Below are 12102 nucleotides of genomic sequence, written 5' to 3'. Positions count from 1 at the left end.
AGGGCCCTCGGGGCGCTGGGGGCTCCGGGCTGGCAGGAGCCAGCCCCTGCGGGTCCCGCGGCCGGCAGGTGCCCCCGGGGACCCCGGGTCGGGCCTCCCCCTGGGGCGCGGGGCGGGTCCGGGCGGCCGCGTCCGGCGGTGCCGCCCCTCACCTCGGCCCGCGGGGCGGGGGCGCCGAGAGCCCCCGGGGCGGCCCCGCGCTCCGCTCGGCGCAGGCACCGGCCGCCGGCGCGAACAAAGGCGGCGGCAGGCGGCGGTGGCGGCGCGGCCCGTGCGAGGCCGCCCGCCCGCCCCTGCTTCCTGGGCCGGGCCGGGCTGGGCTGGGCTGGGCGAGGCGAGGCGGCCCCCGCGCCCCCGCCCCGCCCCGCCGGCGCGGAGCGGAGCCGCCGCCGCCGCAGCAGCAGCGCCGGTCGCGGGGCGCGCTCGCCGCCCGTCGCAGGAGCTGCATGTGCGCGGGAGGAGCGGCGGAGGATGGCAGTGCTCAAGCTCGCCGACCAGGTGGGCGCCGCGGGGCGGGCGGGAGCGGGGCGGGCGGCTCTCCCTCAGCCTCAGCCCGCCGCGGCAGCGCGCCCCGGCCCGGCTCCGCGTTGCGGCGGGGCGGCCGAGCCGCCGAGGGAGGCCCCTTCTCCTCAGCTGGGGGGGCTCGGCGGGGCCCCGAGCCGAGGCGGCGGCGGCGGCGCTGTCACCCCTTCACCGGCCGCTCGCCGTGGGGTGCCTGCCCCCCGCTGCCCCCCGCTCGCCGAGCCGCCGCAGATGCGCTTCTCTTCCCCTCCCGGCGGACATTGTCTCTGCCCGCGCAGGCGGCGTGTGCGGGCCGGGCGCCGGGGCCAGGAACCGGGGTTCGCTGCTCGCCGGGCGTCGCCAGCCGAGTACTCGCCGCAGGCGCTCGCCCGTCCCCCGCCGCGCAGCCGATCGTGCCGGCGGCGCCCCGCGGTCTCCGGTGAAATCCTGACATCTCCCGTCGGCGGGGTGGGAATGGAAGTGGATGTTGGCTCCTTTCGAAAGGCCTCTCGGCAATGCCTGTCCTTCCTTCGGATTTCTCCCTCGTTTCATTGCCGTGCCACACGTATAAATTATTTTTCCTGTCGCCTTTTTACTTAGGAAATGCCTTTTCGGTTTAGTTGTCTCTGTTGTTCACAAGCTACCAGGAAAAGCCATAGTATTAAAGCCTTGGGTCGTGTTAAATTTAGCAATGGTCAGACAGCTGTAATCAATATTAAAGTATTTCTTATTGCTGGTAGTTAAAAGCATTTAAAAATATTTAGTAAATTGATAGTATGGCTCCCACATCCTGATTTATCCACATACTATACCAACTGTTACACACTTTGCGTGCTTTAATCTGCTATTTTTAATTTAACGTGGTCTGCCTGTGATCTGCAGCGTGGGTGTCCTGCAAGCCTCAGACCTTCCTGTTGGGTTCAGAAGGACTGTCTGCAGCCAGCCCCTCTCCACATACCCCTTACTTATACATCACAAGCCTTGCTCACAGTCTATTTATGCTTTTCTGAGAAAATCTTCAACACGCACAAAGCCACTACATAGCATGTTGAAAAGAGTTTTGAAAGGAAAAAAGGATAAAGCTGTTACTAAAGTAAAAGCGACACTGTGTGACTGAGCACAGTCTATAACACATTTTCGTGTGTAAGAGAAGGCTTTTGTGGACTGTCTCCTGTCATGTCCCTTGAACATCCTCATCTTTAGATGTGGTGCTTATGACTGGTGAAGAAAATGTTTCACACCATGAGGCTTCACTACCCTGTGGGTGCACAGACTGAGTCTCATAAATAAGGAGATTCAGGTAGGATCTGCGTATTAAAAGTCCAAACAGCAAGCATTAAAAATACATATGTTACAGAGGACCAAAATTATAGCATTTCAGTGCTTTTTACATGTTTAATGAAGCTCTTGAATTTGCTGCCTTTAGAGTTTTTAAACCTTTGCTGGAATCTTGCAGCAAGGATTTTGCTTCAGCGGCAGCAGTAGAAGTCAAAACAGATTTAAGCCAAGTGGATCACGTCTTGATGAAGTCTGTATTGCTATAAAAAATGATAGGCTGTCGTCCTAGTGTTCTCCCTTCTCTTCTGAGAGCCCTCAAAGCTGAGGGGTGAGACTCCTTAGAGCTGCCGTTATGCCCCTGCAGCGCACCTGCTTTGGGGATGCTCAAAATATTGGTGGATGCTCATGGTAGTTCCTGGTCAGACTGTAGCCTGGGACATGATATGACAGGCTGATAGTTTTTCTTTGTTGGTATGTGCCTCCTGTCATTTACAAAGGGATATGTTGGTCTACCTGTACTCATCCTATGGGATCTCTTGATTTTCTTCAGTTTCTTCACCAGATCTTTTTCCTTCACTTCTGAGAGACTGGAGGAGGGGGAGGATACATTCAAAGCTGGCTGTGGTGCTTCCTCTTAAACTGAGTGCAGAAGTTTATGTGTGCCTGTTTCTGTGTTATTTGGAGCCATTGCTGGTGGAGCCGTTGCTGGTGGAGCCTTTCCAACATGCATCTCAAGCAGTTGTAACCAAGGCACGAGGGCTGCGCAGCCTGCAGCAGCAGCTCTGTGTCTATCAGACCAAGGGGTACTTTTCATCTACATAAGGTTTGAAGAGCACCATCCCCAAGCTGGCTCACCTCTAACTAAAAGAGGCATGGTAGCAGCAGCCCCACATGTTTGTAGACAGACCCAGGCAAAAGAGAGGTGAGGCTGGGATGAAGAATGACGTGCCTGGGAAGATTTGCATTCCTGTAACAACTCCTGCCCGTGCTCAGACTTGCTGAGGCTCCTTCTGTGTTTCTTCCTGCTCTTGAGGATCGAGGCAATTGTGGCAGCAATAACTTGCAGCGATTCAGGAAACCATTTCCTTTTGCTCAAACACCAGAGGCCACAGCAGTCTGTGTGCTTGCAGTGTCCTGCAATGAGAATTACTGTGCGTAGGACACTGTGTACCGTGCATACTGCAGTGGTCAGGACCTGGGCTGCTGGGAGCGTGGGCTGCTTTTAGTGCACCAAGTGTGAAGTCTGGTTCAGGTCTTAGTTGCAATGCTCAGGGGAGTTTGACTCTGAAACTTGAGAGCTCTCTTCTCAGCCTGTCATTGTGATTTCTGTAACACATGCTTTCCTCTGGATCCATGACTTTTTTGACCAGCGAGGAGAGCTTCGTGTAGGAGAAGACTGGAGAACCCCCATGCTGAGAGTTTAAGTGCACATTTCTCAAAGTAACCTGTTTCCTCTTCACCTCCATTCTTGATTTTGCTCACCAACCACATCTAGCAGCACATGGAGCATTCAGACAGATGAGAAACTAATCACACCACTTCTCATATGGGCTTTGAAGATAGACTTTCGTTATTGCTTATTTTTTCATATAGCTGAAAGGTGCTAAGGTATTGCTATGCTTAATCCTTCAAAGAGATTATTGGTACTTTTGGCTGCATTCACTCCTTAGGCAGGAGAGTTTGAGAGTTTAGCTTAGTGTAGGTTACTTGAATTTGCTTCCAGTGATAGTAATTGCTAGCTTGTCAGTCGGGCCACGAGAAACCCTTAAATCATTTAACCACAGGAAGTGTGTTCTACCATTATTCATTTCTGCATGAATTTCTTCCAGGCCTTCCTTTCTTCAGTAACCCCCCATTGGCCATTTTTGAGTGACTAAATGTTAAGCTGAAAACCTAAGATAATTAGTAAAACTTAAACTGAATGCCTAGGATTGTAATCTTTGTCTGTAGTGGTGTGTCTGTGCAGTTATAAATGTTCTGATGTTCTGAATATTTCAATTGTCATATAGAAATATTGCAAAACTTACTCTAAATCTTAAAACTTTTATCTATTCCTTTTTTTTTTTTTTTTTTTTACAATCTCTGCAGGGAATGTTAGTTACAGCAAGCATACAAATTACTTTAAGGACTGAAAAATTTTTTTTTTCAATTTTAACAGTTATTGCTGTGTTGTTTCCCATCCAGTTTATTGGCTGTACCTTTTCCATTTTGATAAGTGTTAATATTTTATATTATGTGAGGGTGCAGTTGTATGCGATAAAAGCCTTTGCATTTAAGCTAGAGTTCAAAAGGAGCAGAAGTGCTTCAAGTGGGTGGCCAAAGGCTTTCAGGTGTGAGTTGCACTGACACAACTTGAGCCTGGCCGTGCATGTGTGACAGGGCATGAAAACCCTTGCTGTGCCCCTCAGGTGCTGTTTGAGGAAACCTGCTTGCTGCAGCTCTTCATTCCTTCCTGTATTTTGAGTTGCCATTCCCTTCTCCTCATAAGTCTCCTTTCCCCTTCGACAAAGCTCTCTAAGGGTGAAAGTATCGATTGGTTTTTGACTTTTGTGGCTGCTTTTAGAGCAGTAGTCATTGCCTGGACCCATCTCTCTCCTGTCCTCTGAGTAACCAGCATGTGCAGGGTGCTTCCTGCTGCCACTCTCCCTGCCTGCTGCCTGCAGTTCTTTGCATGGCTTTTTCTTTATACTTGCACTGAGTAACTTGGTTTCTTGAGAACTCTGTTTGCCACCTGCAGACTTTTCAAGAGAAAAGCCTTTTAGTCAAAGTCCTGCTGAGTGTACTTTTAATCTTCAGGGTTTCCATTGATGGTTCTGGGCAGCAACCACAGACAATTGCATCTGTCAGCGCTCTGTTGAGAGGGTAAAATATCTTAAAATATTTCTCTATGTAAACTTCTGTGAGTTAGCTTTTGGAAAATTATTTTGGAAGAATTTAAGTTTCTGTAGTGTCTCCATCTCATTTCCAGGCTTGCCTTGCCAGCTGAGGCCCTTCTTGCAGGACTGCCAGCTGTGCCCACAGGCCTGCGGGTTGTCTGTAGCTAAATCTATCCTCTTCCTCCTGTTTAAAGCCAACGAAGTCAGTCTGCGCGTGGCTGTGTTTGGTTCGGGATGCCGGCACTCCGCCTGCGCAGACCAGGTTGCCTTCACGCGCCTTGGCACACATGCGCCCATCGTGCCATGTTGGAGGCAGCAGTGGTCGGAGTGGCTTGTGCGTGGGGACGTCCTGCTTGGTGATGACTGTCAGAGGCTGATGCAAGCTCTCCCCTGCCTCATTGTTGATTATAGTTATGCATGTTTACAGAGGGAATGTGTCCTTCTGCCTTTGAAAGACCGGGAGAATGTTTTCTAGAAACAAAAATAAAATGGGAAGTTACCTAGAGGTGAAGCCTGCATAGCTACTTTTAAGAGATGTAGTGCTTAGTGTTTTTATGCCTGTGCTGCCAAATTCGGTGGGAAGCTTGCTGTAAATCCAAGACAGACACAGGCTCTGTCCAGCCTTGAGCCAGTGCACTTGGGGGGTTCAAAATTTACCATGACTTCAGTGTCACCCACTCAGGCCCTGTATGTACAAACCAATTATTTTTAGGCTACCTTTACAAGCATGCATATGCACGCATAAGGGTAATGAAGCCCAGATAAATGGTTAGTGTGTGCACTTAGGCTGCTATTAACTGCAAAACCTCATCCTGTCTCTTGGTATTTTGCCTGTTGTCCTTGATTGCTGAGGGTAATACAGTGTGACTAGAACCAAAAGGACCATTTCTCTCCCTCCCTTTTCCAAATGTTTTCCTGTGTTTGACAGTTCTCCACTGACCATCAGAATCCTTTTTATTATGGTCACAGAGAAATAGCATTAAACAGATGTTTAAATAATTTTAAACAGACATCAAAGATCATAAAAATTGGCTGGGCAAAGGCTGGACTTGTGTCTCTATACACTTAAAACCAAAATGAATACAACAGTAACAAATAATCTCCTAATAAAACTGGTTAAATTTCCAAATGGTCGTGTGTCTTTAACTTATTTCAGAATCATTCAATTGACAAGGTGGTCTTTCTGCGCATCCTTTTTCTCTGACAAGTACAAGCATCTGAGAAGATGCCCCTGAATCTGCTGTACAGAATAGGAGTAATGAACCTGTGCCCCGTGGCCACAGCCAGCCCATGGTTTAATTTTGCGTGGCATGAGGTCCGACAATTCCTCCACTCCTCATGTTATTGCTAGATGATAGTAAGGTGCATATTAATTTGCAGGCTGCCAAGTGTTTTTGAAAGGGCTCCCAGCAAGGAAGAGATAATCCATTTTAGTACAAAATACTCAGGTAGCCACAAAACAAAGGTAACTATGGGGCAGGAAGGAAGAGGAATTTACCCACAAGAGTGTTTCTGTCTTATTTCTTGTGAAATGAAAATATGGTTGGACCTAAATAACTCCACCACAGCAGCCATTGGCTTTCTAGAGCCATGATGTTCCTAGGCATGCCATACATGCTGTGAGACATGGCTCTGTGCATTTTAAAATAAAATAAAAACTTTGGAAAAAATGGGATGTACCAGCATTCCTGCCCTGGTTCAGACCTGTAGGAATGATGGTCTCTGCCATCTGTTAAGGATAGCACCTGAGCTCTGAGACATAGAATCATAGAATCATTTAGGTTGGATCATCAAGTCCAGCTGTAAACCTAACACTGTCCACCTAAGTCCACCACTAAACCCTGTCCCAACACATCTTTTAAATGCCCCCAGTGAGGTGGTGGGGGGAAAGATTTGAGTTGCTAAAGAGAGCAAGATACAGGCTTGAAGAGGAAGCTGCTTGCTTTTTTTTTTTTGGTCATGACTGCTGCAATAAGTATCACTAGTTTCAATATCAGTTTTGTAGCTTGTTTCAAGGTAAACAAGAAGCACTTCAATCAGGAGAATTTCTGGAGTGGTGTAGTGTGCTCAAGTCTATGATAAGTATTTCTTTAGCAGAGAAATCCATCAGAAGTTTGCTGTTTGGTAATACTGTAAGGGTTTTGGAGTGGTTGCACCTAGATGCCTGTGCTGTTTTGAGAGGGTGTGTGCCTGTCATGTTAGGATGTTAGTTTTCTTGAATTGCAGATGGCATCCAGCAAAATTTACCTTCCTGTGCACACTTGAGGTGTGGTATTTTATCCCTGCATGACAAGTGCCTCATGACCTCTTCCTGCTCATCTCTTAAATGAAGATGTGGTTGTCATGACTACATTTAGTAGAGAAATAAATGTACCTCTCGGCTTGGGCGCTTGTGTAACAGCTTGATTTGGGCAAGGTGGTGTTTTTATCTGGATTCTTGCTCAAGGGTGGGCGGAAAATTTCTGTGACGCAAAAATAAAAGTGCCCAAGCTGGAGCTAGCTGGTCGCTGAACGCGGTGGCTGCTCGCACTACGGCTCTCCTGGGTTTCGAGCTGGTGCCACTCCATAAGCAGCACCATGGCAGTGCTGTCGGTCACACACTGGTCTTGGGGCAAATCCCTGAAAACCAGCAGAGAAAACTTTTAAGGGTTGTTTCTAGAGATCTGGGTGTAGCTGATCCTGCTTGTTTGTTGCCAGAGAGGCAGAGACTCTGGGATGTGGTGCTGATGGGAAGGGTTTCCGCATGCTGGCCCAGCACTCTGTGGTATGTTCACGCAGAGGAGCCGGGCCAAGCGCCTTCTCTTCCTAAAGCTGTCCCTCTGATCAGCAGATCGCTGACTGTTTGCCTGAGAAATGAGCAGCGTACTCTTTAGGAGTTATTGTTTCAGGCTCTCTGCAGGCTTGGGCAATATTTGTAGAAAATACTTAATGCTTCAGCATGTTATGTTTTTAGGCTTTTAGGCTTCTTTTTACTCTCTGTTGTCTATAATTTTTTTTTCAGTGGTACTAATACAGGTTCTAGTGTCATTAGATGCCTACAGGAGCCGGATGTTGTAGGTATAAGCCTATTAGGCAAATGTTTTAGAGTATATTCTGATAACATTGACCATTTGTTTTTTATTCCTGCTTTTCTTCTTGAATGCTGTTTCACATATTGCTGCCTGTGTATGTTGCAGAACAGACATGTGAGCTAAACTTCCTGGCAGAATACCTCTGTATTTTAACCATTTATTTTGAACGCTTATGTTGCATTTTCAGCTGTTTCCATTTTTAAATTAACAATTTTTTTCCAGAAGTACATATCTGACTTTTGTCACTTTTTTGTTAGCTGGAAAGCAGGGGCTGGAAAGTTCCCACAGCTGCTGTCTGTGGCCTCAGCTTTGTTTTAATTGCTGTGCTAGAAACATGTAGCAGCATGCTGTTGGAGCCCTTCAGCCTGGGGATGGGTGGGAATCAAAGCATTACAAAATTACATTTAAAGGGGAGAAATTACTTGGCAGTTTTATCCAAGGGTTTGAGGTCATTACTGAAGTTTTCAAGGAGTTGGTCAACAAATTACAGCATTTAGTTGTGGCTAGGTAATTGTGACATTCTGAAAAAGTACGTGCTTTTTGATGACGGACATTTGCATGTGTTTTGCTTTTGGGGGAAGAAAAAGTCTTTCCTGGCTGCGGATGTACAACCAAAAATGGAGACTGCTTAATACATTTCTGCCATGCAGTGCTGAACCTCCTAGCCAAACGTAGGCTTGTCTGCTTGATGTTTGTACTTCGTGTTATGAGCTGGTTTTATGTACGGCCATGCATTTTTGTGCTGGAATTATTTGTAATGGCTTGCTTTCTTATTAAAAAAGAATACTTGGGGAAAATGCCCTCTCAAAGTCCCCGCTTCCTCCTTGCAGCTGCATGCTCTGCATCTTTATGAGGAAGTAAGCAAAACCATAACGGTTGAGTTCTGCACACAGTTTTAACAGATATACCTGACGGTGTCTATTTACTGAGCTAAGACTTTAGCTTTTTTGCATAAAGAAGTTCCTTATGAAAAACCCTTGTACTATTGAATTATGTATGTGTAGGATTGCTCCAAGGGCCACATGTTGATATTCTTAATGACACAGAAGGTCTGCAAATAATTGCTAGTGATGAATAATTTGCTGTTTAAGCATTACCATTTCTATTCTGGCATATTTTGTGATCTCATTATATGACCTGTTTTTTCCCCATCTTGCAGCCTTTGTAATTTTACAGACTTGTTGCTTGATCAAATGTCTTTTGTCCATGCAAAACCTTTAGCAAAATAGTTGTTTGGTACCTACAGAATTGCATAACTCTGTTGTCCCTGTAAAAAGTATTACCAACAATAGAGAGCATGTAACTTGAAGAAATTTAATAGTAATAATGTAAAAATCAAGTGTTGCTATCCGCAGTATATAAACTGAAGAGAAGACAGCAGTCAGCTGCACTGTTAGATGCACAAGCTTTCACATCCTAAATAATTTCTGGGAAAATAGTGTGAACATTAATAAGCTTTTATATGCATTTCATCATTAATAATGTAGGCAGTACCATTCAGATGGAGAACATAACCCATTTTATCATAGCATCATTTTAACATGATAGGCTCCTTGTCTTTCCAAGGTGAAAGGGCCACAGATTGCCTTCTGAAATCTCATCCTTGGATGAAGTTTTGCTTTCAGCTGCATTGAATCTAGACCAGTTTTGCAGGAATATGGGGAAGCTGCTTCGTATTTATAGTAACACGCTGGTAGCAGCACCTGCCTTTCTGTGTTTCTATGTATAAAGTTCATTTTTTCCATACTTATAATAGACGAAGGTGGACAACCTGTCATTTTCACTAGCGTTTTCATTCTTGCCTTCCTAGGTGCTTTTTTTTTTTTTAAATAAAGGTTGTTTTGTCTTGTGTGCCCGAAGGCAGCAGAGCAAAGCTGTGCCTGTGCTGTTGGGCCTTGCAGGCAGTAGGAGGCTGGGTCACAGACCACCAAGTTGGGCTGGTGTCTCTGCCTGAGCCAGCCCTCTTGCCATGTGAGCTGGTGCCAACAGGGAGCTGTGGATTTCGAAGCTAGAAGCCTGCAGTATTATCTGGTAAAACACTGATTTGCTCAGTGTGGTCTTTAGTTGTTTAACATGCCAAGTGTAAAAAATGAGAGAACAAAGACCCGAAATATCCTATATTGTCTTTGTGCTTCCAGCTGCTTTAATGTGCTTGCCAATGCGACATGCAGCATTTATCTCCAATTTAAAATCAAGAGAGGGACTTATTTAGTCATTGACTCCAGGAACATTTCCAAAGTGTTCTCCCAATCAAGTAAACGTGGTGTGCCAGATCCTGCAACCATTGCCTCTGTTTGAGAGGAGTGTGCTTAGGTGAGTGATCCTGCTGCATCCCGCTTGGTATGATTCAAGCCTCGTACGAGGAAATTTCTCCCTTTTAATGTAAACAAGCCCTGATCCTTTAGGCATATGCATAATCCTGCTACTCCGTTAGGAGATGTGGCCCTGCTTCTGGTGGGGTTTTCTGCAGATGGAGCCCGTGGCTTGGATACCCTTGGCTGGAGGCAAATCTGAGATTTTTTAAAAAGCTGCCAAGGTGGCTTCAGAGGTGGAAGAGAGGGAGGAGGAGGGGGAAGAGCTGCCCTGCGGAGTCGAGGCAGAGAGCGCAAGGGATGCTAGGAGGAGGCAGGCAGCGTGTAGTTGGAGGCACAGTGCTGCTGCCTGATGGCACTGTCAAGAGAAGGTGGTCGTTACCCAAATTTGCAGTGGCAGAACTAGGGTGCAGAGAAACTCTGTGGCCAAGATCAGGCTGAGAAGGGAGCAGGTGACAGAGCAAGAGCCAGATTATGATTTACCTCTTTCAGTGGCTGATTCACAGTGGTGCCCTTCTTCCCTGCAAATTGTTTTAACACTTTACTGTGTGGGCTGATGCCAGTCTTGTGATGTTGCAAGATGAGAAATGAATGGTGGCATACAGTTTCATAGCACAGTGTTAAATTCAATGAACATCTAGTTTATTTAGATATTTGTTTTATAAAGTGTAAAATCAGCATTGGTACTGCTTGAGAGAAAGTGCTCTGTTTGGAAATGGTCTAGGTCATCTGGTAGGGAAAGGTTTATTCTGGCTGGTTGCAGTGGGTGGTTGTCTTTGGTCAGTAATCCTGTGTCATAGGCTTAGTGTTGTATTCTGGCAGTGCAGGCGGTAAAAGTGAGATCAGTGTGTTGTGTATCAATGCCACTTGCTTAGACTAAATGTCCTCATAATCCAAGACTGTGTGACTCTTGGCCACAGAGCACACACACAAAGCTGGGTGGGTTCAGAGGAATGGAGAAAGCCTCTCACATATGAAGACATTGTTAGTGGATCAGGTGGGTGGTGCCCTTTGGGTCTGTTCACATGAGGTCCATTTCAGTCAGGCTGAAACTGAGCAGTCTTGTCACTAAGTTTTGTTCATTACATGTAAATATTTATAGACATATAATCTAGTTTCTAGTTAGAAGAGGGTGCTCCTTTTAGAAGCATTTTCGCGAAGACTGGCAAATTTGTGCATCACCCTTGCTACCCAGAGAAGTGTTATTTCTTCTCAGCAAACGGGAGCAAATGGAGCTGAACAGATCTGTCCTCCTCCACAGAGAAGAGTAAGACTAGCTCACACAGTCTTGTAGCCTGTGTAGCTCAGAGTGAACTGTCCAGACCCGAGTCTCTGAGGCTGTTCGTTGGGAGATCTCACAGCCCAGGAGCACCCGTGTGCCCTGGCTTTGCAGGTGCAGTTACCTGGGGTAGCTGGTTACAACAAGCCTTGCTGTTAGCCTCTTCCTACGGGCATAGGCACAGCTTTCACATTCATCAGGGACTGCACTTAGGATCTCTCAGTTCCAGTTCATGGGTAGAGTTTGCATCTCTTTAATGGGTTTTTATGACTGCTTCATGCCCTCCAAGGCAGGTGTGTGATTTACCAGAGAGGTGCCTGGAAAAGAAGACACAAATGACGGCAAACCACAGAGCAGGCACGTGATCTTCAGCACTTCTTGTTCCCAGAGGGCCTGCTGAAGACAACTCCAGACAACTGTCTGAAAACCCTTGTGCGACTACTTAGAGATGACTCTGCAGACACATGGTCTCCAGCCCTTTCAAAGAGGTCTTTAGAGACCTGCACACTTTCGGACAGTTGTCTGGAGAATTCTTTGGTTGACTCTGTTGTAGGGACAAAAACTAAAAGGAGGGCGGATGAGGAGGCGTAACTCAGTGCCTTAACTTTGCTCCTTTATATTCTGCCTCCAAAAAGCTCTAGCATGGAGCAAGCTTTCACCTGGTGCCTGTTTACAGCTGCCTCTCCAGTACCCAGCAAAAAGGGAAGGCTCTGACCCACAAAAGTAACAAAAATCTCTTCATATATTATCTGGCTCTGTGAGATTATTGAACTGTTCAGAGTCTG

At 46.7% G+C, this 12102-nt stretch overlaps 1 protein-coding gene across 10 annotated transcripts in view; it reads left to right on the top strand.

Annotated features, from left to right (window-relative positions):
* The first annotated feature begins 380 nt into the window (after window positions 1-380).
* The window catches only part of ANKRD44 (ankyrin repeat domain 44), a 144114-nt gene continuing 132392 nt past the window's right edge, over window positions 381-12102 (top strand). For all 10 annotated transcript variants that reach the window (XM_074872773.1, XM_074872770.1, XM_074872767.1 and 7 more), the window contains exon 1: window positions 381-498. In XM_074872773.1, the coding sequence (XP_074728874.1) occupies window positions 472-498 (27 nt within the window). In that variant the 5' untranslated portion in view covers window positions 381-471. The remainder of the gene's footprint in view (window positions 499-12102) is intronic.

Source organism: Strix uralensis, chromosome 6 (genome assembly GCF_047716275.1).
Source record: "Strix uralensis isolate ZFMK-TIS-50842 chromosome 6, bStrUra1, whole genome shotgun sequence".
NCBI classification, from domain to species: domain Eukaryota; kingdom Metazoa; phylum Chordata; class Aves; order Strigiformes; family Strigidae; genus Strix; species Strix uralensis.
This window is presented reverse-complemented; position numbering and strand designations above follow the sequence as displayed.